Here is a 21,979-nt window from a genome sequence, read left to right on the forward strand (position 1 = left end):
GCCAAAAAATGTGTATTTATTTTTGTAGCAGTGGTGGCATGCTGCGCTTTAGATGTATGTTTGAAAGTAAAGGGCGCCATACTGTGATTGCTACAATAGTTATTTGTGGATGCGTTAACAATTGATGTGCGCACTGATGGCTCACTACTCTGCACATTCAAGTGCAGCAGGTGCTTGGTAAACTTGCTGAAGGAAATCGAACCATAAAAAGTTTGACAAAAGTGAGTGATGAAACGTTTGAAGCAGCTTCGACTCCAAAAGTAACAGTGAGATTGAAGAGTGGGAGATCCCGGTGCGCTTGTGTGTGTGCGCATTTGTGCGACACCATGGGGTTGGGGTGTCTGTATGTGTGCGTGCATGTGCGCTCGTGTGTATGTGTGCGCATGCGTGCAGGGGGAAGTGTGCCTGTGTATGTATGCGCTTCCCAGGAGACAGACAGCGCGTTCGTGCGCGTGGCCTGCGCCGATCTCCAACAGGAAATGCGCGCGGCCGGGTACTGTCTCCTGGGAAGCACAGTGAGTAACAAAAGATCTGGCGAGACACAGCGCTTACGCACTGTTTCCGCTACGAGACCTAAAAATATAATTCACTGACAATATAAATAATGCCCAGGAACCATCCAATCAACTTTTAAAACATCTTAATACATAAAATAAAAATTATCCTCATTAGGTGCACTTGTAAAGGTATCAAAAACACAGACAAAAAAGTGAGTGACAAAAAATACACAGAAATAAAGTCACAAGTCCATAAAACACAAGACTGCTGCACCCATTAATTAATTCTAATCAGGCTGGTTAGAGTGATTAGGTCGACAACGTTTCCTACCATTCAAATTTAGGGATCAGCATCATCCCAAAACAATGTTTGCCTGGATACATAAACCAATATCACAAGAAAATAAATCAATATGAAAACCGTAGGAAACATCGTTTGGTATCGTACTATGGCAGCATGCCAAGGCATCACATTGCCCTATGCAGACTTGCAGGGATATTCCAGTAGAGTGTACTCCCCTTCACCAATTAAGTTCCCACACAGCGGATATCGGGAAAACTGTATAAAAGTAATTTGTCATGAATGTGAAAAACCCATACGAATCACTGGAACTAATAAGTGGGATCAATACTCGATAAATAAATCGAGTCCTGGACACACCATGAATTCAAAGCCCGCTTTGGCTTCGCTGTATCCGCACAGCACCCAAAGAAGTCACAAACACTATGGACTCTGGCTTCCCGTTGATGTTGAGCACAGCTTTGACCACAGCCTGCTGACTTGCCTTGCTTAAGCCGTTTTGGTCCATAAAAGATTTTAAGTGCAAAGCTAACTTTTTGACTGGGACAAATTCAGTCCTTTTATCCCAACCGTGCTCCCATCACTTTCAACCTGAACACTCACCCTTGTCCCGGTCATGTGCAACCAGAGGACTGCGGTTGGCGTATAACTCTTATTAGCAATAATTTTAAATTCTGAATTTTAAAAAAACCAATAACTTTGGTTCTTTTTATTAGGTTGTCAATTCAGTGTCATTTTATTTATTAAATCCACTCAATTTTTCTACATTAGTGAGGGAGTTTTTTTTGTTTTAGTGTTTTTATACTTACTGTTTGAATAGGGAAACATCATTTACACATTGCCTCTAAGTTAAGCCTGTCTGCTCCGTGCCATAGCTACCAGGGGATTGGGCTCATGTTAGTTTAGTGACTTTATGGGTTCACCTTTTCAAGGATTATGGTAAATATTTGTGGTGGGTACTCCTCCCCCTCAACTAATACCCCAATTTCTTATAAAGTTGGCATTTAAATCTGATGCCGGGGTTGTAAACAGTACGAGCATCACAGGTATATTAAAGGAGCACACATTCAGCTCCTAAAGAGGTATCTTGACTGTATTGACAGATGGGATATGCTGGCCATTGCACAACTCACTGTTACTCATTAAATCGCCCTCTGTAAGATTAAAGCCACATTTGACCCACTCGGTATTATATATGTCTGAGCTAGTATGGCTTGGATACCAAGTTTTTCACCTAACATGAAAAGGGGACATCCTTATTGTTGCCAAAGAGCTCTGCATCACAGTACCTGTTCCTTAGTTTTTCATTTTTGCTCCACCTGTCTTGTTGAAGTGCCTCAGAATTCTTGGTGGGTAGTACGATCAATTGCGGTCATTAACGGATTGGATTGACTAGGTCACTGTAGGTCAGTACGGATTCACTGATTTTGTGTAATGGTTGAGAAGGTCATAATTACTATAAGTGCTAGTCAACGCCGTCTCATCATGCTTCAACACCCTGCGCATGCTCCGCGAGATCTTCCGATGGATCCTGACCGAAACCAGGAAGACAGTCACCCAGGCACTCGTCACCAGCCGACTGGACTACGGAAACACCCTCTACGCCGGAACCACAGCTAAGCTACAGAAAAGACTCCAACACATCCAGAACGTCTCCGCCCAACTCATCCTGGACATCCCCGACACAGCCACATCTCCGGCCACCTGAAGGACCTGCACTGGCTCCCCATCAGCAAGAGGATCACGTTCAGGCTCCTCTCCCACGCGCACAAGTCTCTCCACGACCTGGGCCCCAAGTACCTCAACGACCGCTTGACCTTCTACACGCCCACCCGCCAGCTACGTTCTACAAGCCTCGCCCTCGCCGCACCATGCATCCGAAGAGCCACCGCCGGAGGTAGATCCTTCTACCTGGCGGCCAAGACATGGAACTCCCTCCCCATCCATCTTCAGCTGACCCAGGACCATCTGCCCTTCAGGAGATAACTCAAGACCTGGCTGTTCGAGCAATAGCGGACCCAAGCGCCTTGTGACCCTGCCGGGTGAATAGTGCGCTATACAAATGTTATGATTGATTGAGTTTCATAGCATCCCAGTTAGCACCAACAAAAAGATCCAGCTATGCGTCTATCCAGTTTTACAAGGTTTCAAGAAAAACATGACAGATAACATTTCTGCAGTCTCAGACAGTCACTGAAGAATTCAGGTTAAAGTCCTCTCCGGGAGGAACAGTTATATAATCGGCCGTTCATAAAGAAACAGAAAATCAGGAAACCAAATTGGCCAACAATAAATGTGACTATTGGTAACATGGTTGTCGCCACACTCAAAACATCAGTTCCAAAAGTTTTTTTTATACTTTGTTCCTTTATGATATGTAAGTGTATTAATTCATCCATTTGTTCTCATATATCTAGATAATTCCAAAGAAAGAGATTCATTCTTAAATGCCAGCCATGAAACTGAGTTCATTGCACCATAGGTAAAGTATTCCTAAACATTGGCTGTTTCCCAAAGCTTTTTTGCAGTCTCACACAAGACTCTTGTTTATTTCCTTCATTTCACATTTAGGCCCCTATTTTTCTCTCACTATAAAACCAGTTGGAATGTTGGACAATCTAAAAATAGTAAATAAATAAAAACAAATACCCTGGAGGAATGAGAGAACTAAGGAGATCCAGGACTGATTGTACATTAATCACCCCATGGAGGCCCCATGATATTGTAAGCTTATGGCAACTGGCAGAACACTGTCTGAATAATGGGAATAAGGGTTGGGAAGGAGACCTTGTATTTCTGGTGCTCAATAATACAGAGACACAAGTAATTATATTCAAGCACATAAAGATACACTTCAGTGTTTTCAGAAATCATGAATGTAAATGGAGTCTACAAATCAACTGAAAGCACAAATGATGCTACTTACCACTCAAGAAACATGGAATGCCCGAAGATCTGTTGGTTTGGACGCAGAAGTCTTCTCCCATGGTGTTAAAGGGAAGATGCTCTCGGCCGTTATCAGTAAATCTCTGGTTAACAGCCAACAGCCCAAACTGGTTTGTCGGGTCCCTAAGTCTGCTTGCCAATGCCATATCACTTCCATACACTTGGCTTCCATCGATAAATGATGTCAAAATGTTAATCTGTTCACGGACAGTTGATCCTTCGTTGCAAACTGGAGCAGAGCGAAATAAAGGAATGCAGTCACTTCTGTTTGAAATCCTTGGATCATTGGGTGGAATCTGCAATAAAAACATCACAGGACAAGATAGTCTGTTATTCTGATATATGATATGATGGCAATTATAGGACTATATGACATCTTAAGGTAAATGCACAAAGTCAGTTGCAATCTGAGTATAAATGCCTCTTTGAAGGAACTGGATATTTGGTATGTACTTGACTGATTTATCTAGGGTAGAGCTTACCTGATGAGTTGTTCGAGGTAGAGAAAGGACAGAGGTTTAAGAGTGGTTATTGGCAGTGGAGATATAGAAACGTCGTACAAAGTAGTGGTATTTTGTGGGTTGCGTGGATTGAAGGAGAAGACTCTGAACCTCAAACAATACTGTTTATATGTAGGTGTGGGTGAGGATTCTTTGCATGTATTAATTCCGGTGATTTAAACATCTCTATGGCAAAGAAGAGAAAGATCTTGTATGGTTTCAGCTTGGATTGTGGTAATCATAAACTTCCAATGATGGATTTTAAGAGATAGACATAGTGGGTTGGTGTTCTTTGATTAGGCTACCAGAGATATAGGGGCATCAGTAAGAGAAAATTGAAGTACAACTCATATGGGAAGGTTTGTAAGAAACATTAAAAGCAGAGCTCGGAAAGCTCTAAGGTAGTTCCATGGATAGGGTAATGAAGAAGACCATGACATCTTAGATGGCATTTATTTGTTCATTCAATCTTAAACCATTCTTTATTAGCACACTAGGCTACATTCAAACGTTTTGCTAAATTGGAGATTCAAAGACTCTTCGATTTTGATAATAGATATTTCAGGTTCTACAGATAGGCGGTCTCGGGTGGTAATATACTAATGGTTGGATTGGTTATTGGCATTGAATGTCTGGAAGGTCTTTGATAGACATTTGGAATGTAACATCTCAAAATTCCTTTGATGGAGCACCATTGGAGTGTTACTGGAGGTGAAGACAGTGGTGGTTACTATGGTTGCTCATTGGAAAAACAACGGTCAGATGACCCTTATAATTACAAAAGGGAAGTGTCTGACAGATAAACTATAGCTGGATTGTCCGACAAATCCAGATGGCTGGATAAATGCACATTTTCAGGATAGCTATAAAGTACGTAAATTAGTTCCGTTTACAATCAATACATGTATATTTTTGGATATTCTGAATATCTACCAACAATCACACCCCCAGATTATAGGTTGGGCACTCCTGACTTATCATGCTTGGTTGCAATTTGAAGGCTGATATGTTCATGTTCTTACTTCAAAATTAAATCTGGAATCTCTAATAAACAATTTGTATTTACTTCACACACTTTGTAAATTTAAGCAATCTCCAGCAATGATATCAGAGTGATGCAAGTAATAATGTAACAGTTGGGTTCTCAATACAACAGTGAAGATTATGCTGCCAGATAAGTTAATACCAATGCATTAGAACCCTAGTTTAAAGTTTCAAGATATTTTAAGAAGGAGAATTTTTGCATATTCTCCGAGTACCATCAGAGTGGAGGTGATCCAAAGCTCTTCAAGTAGCACTACTTAATTTAAGAGCTGGTTCTGAGAAAGCCTGAGAAACTGTTTGGCATCATTTTAGCCATTAGGAGAAGGAATCTGGTGCAAATTCCTGACCCTTTTCAGATTAAAAACTATTTTGTTTGGGGGTTGTTCTATTACAGCTGTCTTGTAGATGACAGCCTTAATGGTTTATTTAATTGTTGCATTATGGGATAGCTTCTAGAATAACTTACTTATCTAATTCAATTGTTAATTGCTTGCATTAAGCATAGACTGTGAACAGCTAGAGGAAGCCTAATTCTATCATGTGAACAGATATAGTACAGTAAACACTGGTCTGCATAATACCCTCAGTGGGAAGCAAGGTGGTGCCTTGACACAGGTGTGGTCACAGTCCATGCCCTCAACAAAGGTGGTTCTGGATGGAGTTTCTGGAGAAAGGTCCAGGTCATGGTCTGTCCACTGACCAAACTGCATGAAGGCGAGTGACCGTTCATTATCCAGTGTGATTTCATTGTTTGGAAACTGGACAATCTGGTTTGAAACCGCACGTGCCTGGAATTAAGAACAGAGAAAGGTGATGGCCCTCCTTCTACAAACACAAATTGCTTAAACACATTTTTAATTCTTCAGACTATCATCTTCTTCTAGAAATGAGATCAACCCTCTGCTTACAGCTAGGCCACTCCTTCCTAATCCAGAAAAGAGATCATTTCCACTTCCTCTCAAAGTGACTTTTTCCTTTCCTCGTCTAGACTGGAGACCCCACACTTTCTCTGAAAGTGAGACCACAAACTACTCTTCTGAAAAATTGATCCTCATCTCTATTCTTCTGGAAGAGTGACCCACCTTCTCTAATGAGACCCCCCACACACATGTTTCTGAAGTGAGACCTATATTCTTCCACAACCAATAAGACCTCATTGTATTACTGATAAGCCCACTTTCTCATTCTCTGGAAGTGAGACCGCCTTCCCATTTCTTGCATGGCTAGACCTGTTACTCTCTCAAAGTGAGAACACTGCCTTCTCTGCTGGGTGTGTGAACACCCATCCTCTCCTTTAAAAACATTCCCTTTTTTTCAGGAAGTGGGACTATCCTTTCCCCTTTTGGATGCATCATAAGCTCTCCTTTTCCAAGCGTTCTCTGAAAAAGAATGCACGCCATTTGAATGTGTTGCCACTTCTCACATTCTTCTGGAAATAGGATCACCCCATCCTGCTCTGAAAAATATTTTCCTCTCCTCGCCTGAAAGTGTGGACACCCTTCTTATTCTGGAAATGTGAACTTCACTGTTTTACTTGAAGTGCGACATCCCTGCCCCTTATCTGACATGAACCCAACATGCCATGCCATGAAGAGCCTAAAGATGAACCTTTACTTTGGAAAGTTTCATGCAGTTCTATGTACAGTGCCAAAGTTAGTAGCAAAATGCAAAAAAACTTTTCCATGACTACACCTCACCTCCTGATAAAATATACATGTATAGGTGAGTGCATATTATATATATTTATGACCCTATATGTAGATTTTCTAAATGTACCAGCTTTAATAAATTCCTTTTTTCCCCTCTATTACTGTACTCGTTATGCTCGATTCTCAAAACATTATATTTCAACGTAATATTTTATGTGTTCACTTAAATTGCCATTTAATCTAGTTTAAATAATTTAATTTTAATACTATTTATCTCCTTAACCCTTTTCCTATGCTTTCATTATTTATAAATACTTACCTGCACGGATATGGGGAGTAAAGATTAACCAAATGTAATGAATCAGGATTATAAATGTAGCAACTCACCAGCTAAGTAATGATACTTGATATATTTTGGCGTGGTCATGAAGGTACACTGCTTAAGTAGTGATGTGTGCATGGAATGTTGTGAGTGTTGTGTGTGGAATGGTCTGAGAGTCAGTAGGATCGGGAGGTTGAACAAACATTTTATCAAAGTTGGGTGTCATATCTACATTTTACTGACTACTTTCCCTAGGAGCATATGTGGGACCTGATATATTCAAGAAGTAACCTGCCTGATTTGGTGATCTGTACTATGTACCCACTACAGAACGTGGTTTGTACAGCCCCTCTATTGTATGGTCTCCGGCCTTGAATCTGCACAAACACCACACCAGCTTACAACCTCTAACTTGCTAATACTCTCCATTCACTGATACTTCGAAGCGAAGACGTGCACAATCTTGAATTGATTCTTATTTCTCAGAACAATTCTCTACTCTGCTTTTATCCCCCGAACTCTGTTATGCTTTGTTACTTTGTATGCTTTGTTTTTGTATGCCGTGTTTTTACTAAATGTGCTATTCATACCTTGCTCACTATGTGAAGCGGTCTGATACCATGCCTTGGGTCTGGTTCGTGCTATAGAGAACTCTAAAAATAAAAATATGGTAGGGTGACACCTTCCCTCTTAACCACTGGCTCTACCATCAGTCATCACAGAGCAGAAGCCCTCCATCTTCACCATAGGTCCAGCCCCTCATACTCTACCAGAGGAAGTGCAAATCCATTTATTCTTCTGTTCTCTGTCCATCCTTTGGGGAGGGAATTTCCATCTTCATATTCCGCTGGAAGCCAACGAGCAAACCCCCTGTTTGAAGCACCGAGAAGCGGATTCCTCCTACAACGAGAATGTAAGACAAATGCAACGAATGCTGGGATTAGGCACTGCTAATAAACTTGGTGTTAAAACATTGCAAGGTCAACCATATTGAGCTACCCACCTATAAATTGCTGCTGTGAAGAACAGTTTTTGCACAGAATGGGGTACAAGTTGGTGGCTCATGCTGGTTTCATGTTGGGATCCAGGGGGGTGGGCATCCATATTCGGAAGGCGCTCCCATTGTTGATTGACTCCAGGTTGGAGGATGACAGAGGCAGATATGCTGGGGTGACAGGTCACTGGGAGGGGCCTGTCCTTACCCTCTTGTCGGTGTATTTTCCCCCAGATATGCAGGCCACTACTTTTGGTGATCTGGGAAAGCTCCTGTTGGACCTGCCAGTGGGACTCTTGATCTTGGGGTGGGGTGGGAGGGGGGTGGGGGTACGGGTGTGATTTCATTGCAGTGGTCTCTGGACTTCTGGATAGGCATCCCCAGCGAGATACGGGACGTACCCAGCAATGGCTGCCTGACTGACGCAATAGGTTTGGTGGATAGCTGGAGGCTGCTCCACCCAGACCAGAGGCAATACACCTTTTACTCTGGAGCTCACGGTAGTGTCTCTCGCCTGGATTATTGTTTGGTGCCGGCGGCCCACACATCTTGTATAACTGAGGCGGTTCATTTGGCTAGGGGCTTCTCGGACCATTCCCCTCTTTGGTTTCAGTTTTGTGGGGAGTTGTTAATTCAGCAGGTAGAGAAGCACCTATTATCCCCTGGTATATGCGGAACCCCAGACTCCGTAGGGACCTCATTAAGGCTCTAGACCATTATTATGCCACTGAAAATTTCCACCGGCTACAGCCCATAGGAGGAACCGGGACACTCCCTCTGTACCTTGGTTCACAGAAAACCTAAGACTGCTTGTCGTAGGCAGGAAATAATGGAGGCGTCATTATGAGCATTCAGAAAAAAAGAAATACAAACTTATTTTAGCCTCATATAAAAATGAATTTTAAAGAAAAATCCAAATACTTCCAGAAGATAAAAGCAGCCAAGAATTCCACAAAATAATTTTGCAACTGTTAAACAGTTATCTAAACCTCCTGAAATGGGGTTTCAGGGAATGGACAAACCATCTATAATTCATTGGCTTCCTTTTTTCAAGATAAGGTCAAGTCGGTTTTTAATCTTTTTTCCTCTAAACCTTTGACTAATCACAATGACTCAAACTAAAAATAATTAATGTCACAGTGACTCCCAAACTGTTATTAATGAATTTGACTTTCATTTGCTGAACTCTCCCAGGTTCAAACTAAAGCCATCCTTTCGTAGCCAACACTATTTCAGAACACTTAACAGACATGTTGAATCTTATGATTGGAAAAGTGTGGCTCAATAGTTAGAGCGGCAGACCCTGATGCAGAGGTCTAGCCCAGGACCAGGGTTCAATTCCCCGCCTCAGCGGGTCTTGGGCTCAAAATTCCACGGACCTGATAATTCTCGCCTTGGTGCCTATTCCAATCATGGGTCCCACTCTGACTCTGGGCAATAGCTTGCTTAATCTCCACAATGCCCCCACAACGCTAAGGATGCCTGGCCTCCCCCTTGGGGGTGCCCAGGAGTGGACGCCTCACAGGGAAAGCCAGGATGGGTTCCACAGCGGTATTCGTACAAGCGCCTTGAGACCCTTGCGGGTGAGTAGTGCGCTATACAAGTATCAATTTACATTTACTTACATTTATGATTAAGTCAGGAAAATTTCCCAGTTTCATGGAAGATGGCTTATAGTCTTCCTTTAGTTAAAAAAGCTAAACTAATCCTTTAGATCCTGGGAACTACTGTCCCAATTCCAGATTGCACCTTCCGGCGAAAATAATCGAAAAAGCTATTATTTTGCAGTTTACAGCCTTCATTGAGGACCAAAGCCACCTAGGCCCTAGTCAATTCGGATTTAGGTAACATCACAGTACAGAATAGGCATTGAGAAGTCCTTTGGAACAGATTATATGGACGTTGGATGCAGGGGGCAGTGCAGTGTTGTCCTATTGGACCTCTGTGGCATTTGACTCTGTAAAGCACCAAATCCTGCTGAATAGGCTGGAGGATACTGGGGTAAAAGATAAAGCCCCTGCTTTGGTCAAATGATTTGTCATAAAGAATTCAGTTTGTTGCATTTGACAAATTTAAAACCTCATCCTTTCTCCCTTCTGGCGTCCCCCAGGGTTAGTCTCTTAGCCCAACCCCATTTAACATTTATGTAGCCCCTTTGGCCTAACTTATTAGATCTTTTGGGTTCTCTGCAGTCACCTATGCAGAGGATATCCAATTAGTGATCTCAGTATTATCTAATGTTTCAGAGACAGCAAAGTGTTTTTACAACTGTATGCAGGAGATCGGAAAGTGAATGGTCCAAAACTGCTTAAAGTTGAATTCATGTAAAGACAGTATCAATAATGTATGCGATGGAATCAGTGAGTGATACCCAGGCAGGGAAGCGTGGGTAGCTGGAGTCCAAGCGGTCGCTCAAAAGTCGAAAACTGATCGTTGATTGTATCTGGTAAGCGGGCGGGACTTGCTGCGCCTGAATGAATCAGGGCGACGGAAGGCAATTGGGGCTCTTCTGGTAGGGGGCTGCGAGCAGTTAATGCTGCATTGACTGCTCGCAGCCCCCTACCAGAAGAGCCCCAATTGCCTTCAGTCGCCCTGATTCATTCAGGCGCAGCAAGTCCCGCCCATCGACAACCCTGTCCTGATGACGATCCCGATTAAAGGGGATCGAAACGCCGTCTACTTTACAGCTGGAATCATATGACGCTTATCACGTTCTGTGCTCCTGTTCAAATAATTGTTTTAAGTGATTAAAACTTGTTTCTGTGGAGCCATTATTTGATGTAAATACTTTAGTTCATGCGTCGATCACGCTGTTCACTTTAGCACTTGCACCTTCACTATCACCAATTGTATATAGCACCTTGCACCAAGTGCCACTGGGTTGTCACATGATCTGCTCTGTACAGTGCTGTTTTAACTGTATTGTCATGTGAAAGACCATTCCCTTTTGCTTCTTGGTGAATAATACTGCCTTTCAAAAAATTCAAGTGACTCCTTGTTTCTTCCTTTTTGTAATGCACATTGCATACATTATTGAAACTGTCTTTACATGATACCTGTTGGGAATTGTTTCTGCTTACATGACACACCCATCCCAACAAGGTTTATGGGTCTTCTGTTGTTCTTACACATAAAGTTGAATTCAGGCAAGACTGAGGTACTGCTTTTGGGAAGGACCCTTCCTTTAGGTCCCAAGACTGGCGGCCACCTGCACTTGGCCAACTTCCATCACCAGTTAAAAAGGTAAAAAATCATGGAGTTATTTTTGATAATCAACAAGCCTTCAAAGAGCACATACATGCAATCATGTCTGCCTCCTTTACTATGATTCTTTTAAGAAAGGCCTTTCCCTTCATTCCAAAAGACCTGCAGAAAACTGTAATTTCCACTCTGATACTCTCAAAAATGTACTATGCAAATGCTCTTTTCGTAAACATAGGAAAAAAAGTCTAAATAAGCTTCAGGTCCTACAGAATTCAGCCGCTCGCCTTTTACTTGCCATACAAAAGATAATCAGTATCAGCTGCACTTCCGCTTCTCAATTGAGAAGTGTATACAGTTTAAAGCCCTGTGCATTGCTTTCAGGGCTCTTCACGGGGAAGGCCCTCAAGTTTAAGCTTTGGTTTCATTGTTATTTTCCGCCACAATTCCTTCGCTTGGAAACATGCAATATTATTCCTAGAGTAAAAAGAGCAAAATGGGGCGGGAGCGGTTTTATAGGCAGTACCTCCCATCTCTGGAACAGCCTTCCCTTATTCCTGAAAAAGGAACCAACCTCCTCTGCTTTAGAAAAAAACGAAAAACCTGTTTTTTCAACCTGTAGGAGTCTCTAAACTCTGGCCAGCCTCCTAACCTGGTACTCTCCGGTTAGCAAGCTTGTGCGCCTAGACACCTTCGGGTAGTAGTGCGCGTTTATTATACATTTTTATTTCATTTAAATTTCTGAACCGTTTGAGCTAGACACTTTTTTGTTAAAATCTAAGGGACTATGCAACAGATGATTGATTTAACAACTGCGGCAGATCCATAATTAAGCTGAAAAACGGAACAACCACAGTTACATAACTCCAGTGGCCCTTATAGCTCAGAGTGACCCACAGGCATTATATGTCAAAGGAAGAAATGCTGAGCACGTTTACCTGTTGTTGCATTCACCAGTGATGGTTCTGTATCGACTGTTCGGACAGGCTGTGGGCATTGATTGATAGGCACACCCAGTGACCTTTGAGACGGAGTGAAGCTGTTCAGCAGTGAGTATATCTGCAAAATGTTACAGCAAAAGTAATATTAAATCCTTACTAATCCTCCCACCCCTATATCACTCAATATATACTTTAACTCACTACATTTGCCAACCCCTTCCAATCCCAGTTTCGTTTCAATTCTATTTACCATGCTTGCCTAACAAGCACTTTTATCAAAATTATTTTTCCCAAAGAAACCTTAATTGGTTAGATTTGGAGCTGTTTTACTGGTCATCTCAAATTGTTCCTTTATCTGCTAATAGTCTTGTCTTCTTTAAGTATAAAATGTACAAAGTGCATTCTGGAAAATGGAGAAATGGGGCACTGTACAAAAAGAATCCAAATAATAACAGAAGGATACATCTTCGATAAATGGATAAAAAAAAGCGTTGGGAAAATGTTAAATTGATTACAAATTAAAAAATGCAAAAATGTACACAAAATAACAATGAAAATTACAAATATTCTGTATAATAGATACTTCAAGTGAGAGGTCACGGAATGGTAACAAACCTGCAAAAGTCTACCCATAGAAATGTGCTTTAGTGCATTTCAAGAAACAATTACTGAGGAGATTGTGAGAATTTCAACTGACAAAGAAATTTAAAAAATATAGTACAAAATCAGAACAGGCTTTATTTGAAAACTTTGCCTATTGAAATGGGGGTATGTCAACACAATATATGCCCTTACTGATGTTGTTATACCTCAAATGCACCAAACTAAAGTATGGAGGCTGCGTGCCAGACCGACCCAGCTCTCTTCCCAAGAGCTAAGTCTTTTTCAGAGAGAGTGTCTTCCACCCACCAACAAAGGCTTCTCTACCAACCCTTGCTAAACTCTGGGAATGGAGAATTGAAGGAATTTGGTTTTCAGGAGTCATGTGCTGTTGGTCATAGGCTTTGGTCGCACGTAGAGGACTTTGGTCTCTATGCCCATGACTGCTGGCACAGGTTGAAGTGAGGCAGAGTCTACATTACAACAAGACAGTAGTTACAGTGAATGTCAGGTCTTCTAACCCATTCCAAAATGGACACTAATCTAACAGGGACTCCGTTAACTTGTAATAGGAATTACTTTCAGCTTCCCTACTTTCATAGTTATAGTCACCATATTCTGTTCTCTCTCTTACTGGTTCCACTGAACAGGCTGCTAATTGTTGTACTTCTTTCATGTGCAGTACAGTCTATTGTTGGTAGTACTTGGTCTCCTCTGGTTGGGGACACTCTGAACATGGTCTACGTGGTTGTATTGAGCCTCCTCTGGTTGCTTAACCTCTAAACGGTCTCTTAGGTTGTAATCGACTGTCTTGGGTAGCTTTACTGAACATTGTCTAGTTGGCAATAAGAAAACAATCTCTTAGTGGTTGTACTAAGCAGTCTGTCAGTGGTGTGTTAAAATTAACAGACTGTCAGTGGTTGTATCTGACATCCTGCAGTTGGATACCCTCTGATGAGTCTCACTGGTTGCAGAGGGCAGCCTCTTTCCAGCTATATTATAGAATACCTGATAATTAATACTAAACAGTCTCTTAGTGGGTATGCCAAACAGTCTGCCAGTGGATGTACAGGGCCCTCTGGTTGGTTAGACTGAGCAGTACTTTGCTAGTTGCTGGTTAGTGAACAATCACCTCCTAGGGCTATCCAACAGTCTCTTACCTGTGATATTGAAGGGCCTCTGGTAGGAGTTCTCTACCCTCTCTTTCAACAACTGGAAGGTGGTCTCCATATAATCCGCTGCCCGGATGGCGGTCCTGCTGCCTGCCACCGGCTGCTTGAAGAAAGCCATGATGTCCGAAGGCGAGAGGCTCCCCTGCTTCAGTTTGTTCTTTAAACTGGGAAGGAAAAATATAATTTGGGTCTGGTCAATTTTTTGTGGCTTTAATTTTTAGCTAAATGTGTCAATTGCCAGTGCTGCAAATGAAGACCTTGAGCTACACACAGATCATGAACAGCACCCCAGCAATGCAAACCTCGCGGCCGAGGACTGGAGCTACGGAGCTACATGTCTTAAAGTTCAGATTCACTTTTATGGTTATCAAAGAAGTGATCTTTGTAGTGCAGTTACTCTTTTCATTGCTAGATATGAAACTAACGAGTGTACCCCCTTTCCCTTATTTTATGAAACTAACTTCTCTAGAACAGTGTTCCTTGCATGCTGTAGCTCCCCATTAAGTAAGATTTTCAAATTGTGAGCTTGGACAGAAGGTTCTTGAAGGCAAAACAGAAAGACAAAGATTTATCCCAAAACTAACGTTTTCCAGACTAGTGTTGACAATTTGAATTTCTGATGTGCGAAAAGTTCACACATTCTTAACCCGTTTAAGATTAATGTCACTGAGAGCTCTTGAACAGTCCTCCTGCGATCCTCCAATGGAATTAAATATTAGGAGTAGATCATCTGTGTATTGAACAGGACTATCACTAAATACCTTTTCTGTTTGCTTTCTACAGACCACCGTTAGCCTCAATATGTGTTTAATAAATTGGAATAGTCAATACTAAGGTCCACGTTGAGTGCCCGGCAAATGCTGATTGTGCACTAAAAAGGAGTTTATGGCTGAATCAAGATGCCTGGTTTTGCAATAATTACAATACCCACTTAATTTTGCCCGCACAATTTTTTCGCAGCTAAAACCTCAGTGGAATTTGAGGGGTTAATACCATCAAACTCGCACTGTATGTCAGACATTTTATAAGCAATGTAGTTCTCAGATGTCTCCTATCTCTTCTTTCACTCCTTGCTTTCCTGCTCCTTTCTGTTTTTCTTTCTCTTCTTCACTGTTGTGATATGTAGGGCCTGTAAAGAATTATTTGGTCTAAAAGAGAGTGGACTAATCGATTCAAACCCTGTAACAGATTTGCTAATGTGTTCTTGTATAAAAAATAAAACTTGTTGAAATAAAAAATATCAGACTCCGAATTTGCAGCCCAGCCTGGCTGATGAGAGGTGATACCCCAAAACCGGTCCCAGGATGCTTGTTTTCCGGTCCAGGGAGGGCCTGGCCAGTCAGTTCGTGATGGACTGTTCCCTTGGGGAGCCGGGTCAAGGCTCATTTGCATATGGATGGGTCTAAACTGGAATGGCGTGGTGAGCATAATGATGGATTATACTCATATCTGAGACTAGGGGTGAATGTTTAACAATGTTCAGCATTCCGTCCATCATCTTTTTGTGTTGCATATCCTTCTATTGTGCCCGAAAATATCAATACCATGGGGTTTGGTTGTTACGAAGTGTGATGTCCACACTTCAGAATGAGGACTAACGTGGTAATACTGCATATTTTGTCCTCCTCTGTGGTTTGTAAATTGTTGGTGCGGTGTTTTTGCCAGCACTAATTCCACTATATTTTACTTGGTAAAAATTGTGTGATGAATCACAGTAAAACTCAAAATACCAATTTGGTGCAACGTGCCCACTGGCATTGAGGGCCATAGCAGGTCATGTCATGAAACGGATGTACAGTTACTGAATCTTACAAAGTTGGAAAGCTGGCCTCAGGAAAAAGACGGTCCTACATAATCTCTGCATGATTTTTAGGTGTGAGGAGTGGAGTTAGTGGTCAGGATGTCAAGATCTAAAGTAAAGTAGGAGTGGCATACTTCACCAGCAGAGAAAAATGAGGCACAACACACATGGGAAGGGTAGAGTACACTCCCTCACGTAGAGCAAAAATAGGACCTGATGTAAAGTTTCAAGGCAAGTTACTCATCATAGAATCACAGACGCGACGGATATCCCATTAGCCTTATTATAAGTACCTTCGGCTATCCTACACTTGTAATAAGGCGAACAGGATAGCCACCAACTTTGTGACAGAGTACTCGGTCCTCTAAACTAGATTAGGCCCATAGTATCACCAGCAACAATGAATGTTTCAGCATCGGAGAGAGGTGAGGTGTGACACATACAGGGTACTCTAAGCCACCCTATAAGCATAGAACCGGCATAGTATCTACAGCAGCAATGAGTGCTTCACCTGAGAGAAGAGGTGTGATACACATGGAAGGTAGACTAAGCCACAACACATACACATAACAGATTTAGCATCACCAACAGCAATGAATGCTTCACCGGAGAGAGGTGAGGTGTAACGCCTGGAAGGTAGAAAAGCCACCCCACATACAAAGAACGGACATAGTATCACCAGTAGCAATGAATGCTTCACCGGAGAGAGGTGAGGTGTGACACACAAGGGCAGGGTAGTATAAGCCACCCAACATACACAGAACAGACTTAGTATCACCAGTAGCAATGAATGCTTCACTGTTCGAGAGAGGAGAGTGTGACACACAAGGGCAGGGTAGTCTAAGCCACCTCACATATGCAGAACAGACTTAGTATCACCAGTAGCAATGAATGCTTCACCATCGGAGAGAGGGAGGTGTGACACACAAGGGCAGGGTAGACTAAGCCACCTCACATATGCAGAACAGACTTAGTATCACCAGTAGCAATGAATGCTTCACTGTTCGAGAGAGGAGAGTGTGACACACAAGGGCAGGGTAGTATAAGCCACCTCACATATGCAGAACAGACATAGCATCACCAGCAGCAATGAATGCTTCACCAGAGAGGTGTGACACATGGAAGGTAGACTGAGCCACCCCACTTCACAGGACAGCAACAACAGCGGTGGCACACGCCTCACCAGCAGATAGAGAGCCTAAGTGGAGCTCGATAAGAGGTGGCATATAGAGCGAATCTCGTGGATTTATGGGAATTCCGATGGCGGAATGATAGATTCAGCTAGGATGGAAGCTCCAAAGGGCTGAGTTAGAATTCGGGCAGTTATGATTGCTCTGAAAGGGCAGGTCAGAGTTCAGAGATTTAACAATGATAGGATGTCTGGTGGTGATCTATGGTGAATTCTCTCTTCACTCTAACAGGGATGGCAGCTCTAGAGGGACGAGTTGAGAGATTAAAGGCCAGACAGCGGTAGTTGCCTATTTTGAAGGGGCAGGTACTGAAACCTGTTATGATGGCAGATCTGAAAGCATCTTGGGCAGTAGTGGCAGCGCTGAATGTGAAGGTCAGAGACCAGAAGACAGGAAGTGATGTCAGCTATATAGATATAATCAGTAATACCCAAACCTTTGTGACTCACGTTTGGCGCGTGTGCTTGTAGGCGGCATCCACCAGGTGCTTGGCTTCTTCAGCACACCTTAGAATGAAGGAAGTCTCCACCTCTTCCTGCCCATCTGCAAAGATGAAATTCAAATTAAACACAAAGTGGTGCCATTTATAAGAGCCTACAGTCTGACACTTATCTGCAAGTGCTGCTGCGAAACTAACAGTACCTACCTGAATTCAGCCTGTGTAATGAAAATAAAATACAGCCTTTTAATTCGCCAGTGTATCATGCTATGTTCAGGAGGATACAATTTTCAATAGGCTTTCTCAGTTGCCGTGGAATTCTATACACAAAAGCGTGGGAAGAGTTCGAGGGAGTAAACCTTTCCAGTTTATTAATAAATGCATCCATAGTTCCTTGAAATCAAAAGGACAGGTCAAGAAAGAGAGAATTAAAGAAACAAAGCAAAGAGCAAAGCCAGAAGAAAAAGCAAAAAGAAGTTGGAAGGAAAGAAGCGGTGTGGAGACAGGGAAAGGTAAAAATGCTTAAGGAAAAAAGTCAGGTGAGAAGTAGCCAAAGGTACATGTGGTCGATGGGAAAGAGGGTAAAGAAAACAACCAAGGGAAAAAGGAGACACAGACAGCAGATTTGTAACAAGTGTTGGAAAGCCCACCGGTCTGAGTTTTTTTAAACAAGAATTGGAAAAGCCAATACATATGGCTGTAATTGAAAATTAGCTTTGCTAATGCTTGTTACTAGCGATGTCTCCAGTCAGAGGTAAGACCTTTCTGTAGAATCCAGCAGTATCTTAGGTAGTTACTAGTGGTCACTTGAGTCAGAGAGAAATTCTTACTGCAGTAGTCTTCATGGATTCAAAAACAAATCCTGTTTCTGTTTCAGACTGGAGTACCTTTGGTCATTTGTAGAGGTCACTAGTAAGAAACAGGACTTCTCTACAGGCTGCAGTACGATAGGTGTTTACAAAATATCAGGCTACAGGAGCATGGGTTAGTAACCGAGGTCCTGGACTCAGAAACTAATTATTTCAGGAGCAGGTGGAGTATTTTATGTTATTACTATAGGTTCTGGAATCCATCACGAATAGTTTTCTGTAGCAGTTTGCAGTACCTCAGATCGCCACTAGAGGCTCACAGAGTCCCCTTTTCTGGAGTAGACTGCAATACCAGAGAACCAGTCAACGGTGGCCACTGTACACGCTTCGGCGTGACTCGGGGCACTCATGAGTCGTGATGCCCCAGCCAGGGCCGGCCTTGGGCATGGGCGAGCTGAGCTCAGGGCGCCATTATTCAGAGGGGCGCATCTGGGAGCTGCCTGACTTAAAGTCATGCAAAGAGCAGCGCGTCCATTCCACTTAATCTCAGTCGAGCGAGTCCCATTAAAGACGTTGTAATCAGCCCTTAATGTACATCAGTGCAGCCATATATCACCCATTCATAACAGACACCTCCCTCACTCATGGCAGGCACATAGAAGGCATATCTCACTCACTCATACCAGCCACATCTCACCCACCCACAGCATAGCAGACACATCTCTCCCACTAATAGCAAGCATATCCCACCCACTCATAGAAGGCACATCTCACCCACCCACAGCAGCCATACGTCACCATTCATATCAGACACCTCACTCACTTATGGCAGGCACATTTTACCCACCCACAGCATAGCGGACACATCTCACCCAATCATAGCAGACATATCCCACCCACCCACAGCATAGCAGACATCTCACCCACTCATAGCAGCCATACGTCACCAATCATATCAGACACCTCACTCACTTATGGCAGGCACATTTTACCCACCCACAGCATAGCGGACACATCTCACCCACTCATAGCAGACATATCCCACCCACTCATACCAGGCACAGATCACCCACTCATAGCAGGTGTATCCCACCCACTCTTAGCAGGCACAGCTCACCCACTCATACTAGGCTTAAGCCACCTACTCATAGCAGGCACATCTCACCCACTCATAGCAGGCATATCCCACCCACTCATAGCAGGCATATCGCACCCACACAGCAGGCATATTGCACCCACACATAGCAGGCACAGCTCACCCACTCATAGCAGGCAGCGCTCACCCACTCATAGCAGGCAGCGCTCACCCACTCATAGCAGGCACCGCTCACCCACTCATAGCAGGCACCGCTCACCCACTCATAGCAGGCACCGCTCACCCACTCATAGCAGCCACATCTCACCCTGACCCATCTGTCTCTGCACTATCAATCCCTTTAGTACCCATGCGTCACCCACTACTAGACCCGACAAGTCTCACCGTGCCACTGCCGGCCTCGTGGAGTGAGACATTAGCGCACTGACACCGTCGGGTAAAGTCCGCGCTATAAACGCATAAATAAACATTCATTGTAACATTCATCGTAACTGACAGTCAGTGAGTCCCCTCCTGCCCGAAGTCACGGCTGCCTCTGGCCTCTACCCTCACACTCTGTCCCCTTTCCGCTCAGGGCTCTCAGTCCGCACAGATCTCACCCGCGTCCAGCAGTCGAGAGCCCAGAGTGTCCTCGGCAGCGGTCTCACCCCCTGATACCCGCCGCACAGGGCACTCTCCAAAGCGGGTGTACTAACTCGGGGGACAACCTGTAGACTATAGGCTAAAAGCATGGCAGGGCCGACTCCACCTTTCATTCTGCACAGTCTTACCAGCATGTTTTAGGAATGAGCGCTCCGGGGCGAGTGGGGAAGAGGGACAGAGGCTGCAGGACAAGGCCTTACCGTAGAAAGAAGACGCTGCTGTTTGCAAGAAGCCCAGTGCCAGCAGCAACCGGAGGGCAGCTCTCACGGGACCCATGGCTGAAAGACAACAAGGGACAGAGTTAGAGACGGCCTGCCCGACCCCCACCTACCCCGGCAGCCCCCAGCATCACCATGCCAGGGAGGGCTCTCTGGAAGAGTGGGGCGCTCGGTCCCCAGCACCCCAAGCATCCCTGTCTCCACCAGCTCCACCTGACCCCAGTGCCTGGCAAGGCTCGCGCTGCAGGGGCCACGGCTGCTTTCCAAGAACGGGCGTGACCTCCCGTGACGCAGCCTACCTGCCGTCCCTTGTGGCCTGTGATGGGCGTTACTGATGATGAACAGGGCCTGGTTCCAACCGCTGGGGGGGGGGGGGGGAGCCCGACCCCCGGGGGTACACACAGGGGCTGGCATGCTGCACCCAGGGTCACAGAAGAAAACGGGATTCAGTGCCAGTCACAGGGCGTGTGCGGGCCCCAGCGGCGTATCTAGGGGGTGGGCGGTCCGCCCCAGGCGGCACAATTTTGCAGGCGGCGCGAGGCACTAGTGGTCCGTTGCGGTGGCCTTTGTAATTTATTTGAGGACACTCATTGACACTACCGTCAGTCACAGTAGTGTCAGTGTCCCCAAATAAATTATAAAGGCCGCCACAAGGGGCCACAAGTACACCTTCGGGTAAAGTTCGCGCTATATAAAATGGCAAATAAATAAAAAAAATTGAAAACGTGCAAGCGCACGGTCGCACATGACCCGCTTCTTGTAACTGCTGCTGCAGTGCTGCCAATTGCGCCCGCGACGGACTTACCGCGTTTGCTCGTTGTGCGCATTTTTTTGAGCAGGGATGGCTCCTCAACAGTGTAGGACATTTTATCATCATTGGCTGCCATCCCTTAGCGAATGGGAGCAGGAGGCGGACTTGCGCAGCATGACTGGGCTCGATTGGCCAGTATGCCGCACTGCACGCGCCACCTTCATGTTTGGGTTTCAGGGCCGTCAATCAGGTTGTGCGCGAAAGCGCTACCAATGACGGCCCTGCAAACTTTATTGTCGAGAGCGCGCCCGCAGCAGTTAGGAGCAGCAGCACGTGTAAGTGCAAACTTTATTGCCCAAAGCGCGCCCGCAACAGTTAGCAGCAGCAGCACGTGTAAGTGCAAACTTTATTGTCGAGAGCGCGCCCGCAGCAGTTAGGAGCAGCAGCACGTGTAAGTGCAAAGTTTATTGTCGAGAGCGCGCCCGCAGCAGTTAGCAGCAGCAGCACGTGTAAGTGCAAACTTTATTGTCGAGAGCGCGCCCGCAGCAGTTAGGAGCAGCAGCACGTGTAAGTGCAAAGTTTATTGTCGAGAGCGCGCCCGCAGCAGTTAGCAGCAGCAGCACGTGTAAGTGCAAACTTTATTGTCGAGAGCGCGCCCGCAGCAGTTAGGAGCAGCAGCACGTGTAAGTGCAAACTTTATTGTCGAGAGCGCGCCCGCAGCAGTTAGGAGCAGCAGCACGTGTAAGTGCAAACTTTATTGTCGAGAGCGCGCCCGCAGCAGTTAGGAGCAGCAGCACGTGTAAGTGCAAACTTTATTGTCGAGAGCGCGCCCGCAGCAGTTAGGAGCAGCAGCACGTGTAAGTGCA

At 44.4% G+C, this 21,979-nt stretch overlaps 1 protein-coding gene across 1 annotated transcript in view; it reads right to left on the reverse strand.

The window, feature by feature from the left end:
- The window catches only part of LOC147729752 (eosinophil peroxidase-like), a 38,643-nt gene extending 18,223 nt beyond the window's left edge, over nt 1–20,420 (reverse strand). The window contains exons 1-7 of the mRNA XM_086954640.1: nt 20,345–20,420; nt 17,608–17,701; nt 14,156–14,331; nt 12,393–12,513; nt 8,030–8,159; nt 5,870–6,076; nt 3,725–4,040 (exon numbers count right to left, since the gene is read on the reverse strand). Of these exons, the coding sequence (XP_086810766.1) occupies nt 3,725–4,040; nt 5,870–6,076; nt 8,030–8,159; nt 12,393–12,513; nt 14,156–14,331; nt 17,608–17,701; nt 20,345–20,420 (1,120 nt within the window). The remainder of the gene's footprint in view (nt 1–3,724; nt 4,041–5,869; nt 6,077–8,029; nt 8,160–12,392; nt 12,514–14,155; nt 14,332–17,607; nt 17,702–20,344) is intronic.
- Nucleotides 20,421–21,979: the final 1,559 nt, after the last annotated feature.

Source organism: Lissotriton vulgaris, chromosome 2_1 (assembly GCF_964263255.1).
Source record: "Lissotriton vulgaris chromosome 2_1, aLisVul1.2, whole genome shotgun sequence".
In the NCBI taxonomy this organism is placed as follows: domain Eukaryota; kingdom Metazoa; phylum Chordata; class Amphibia; order Caudata; family Salamandridae; genus Lissotriton; species Lissotriton vulgaris.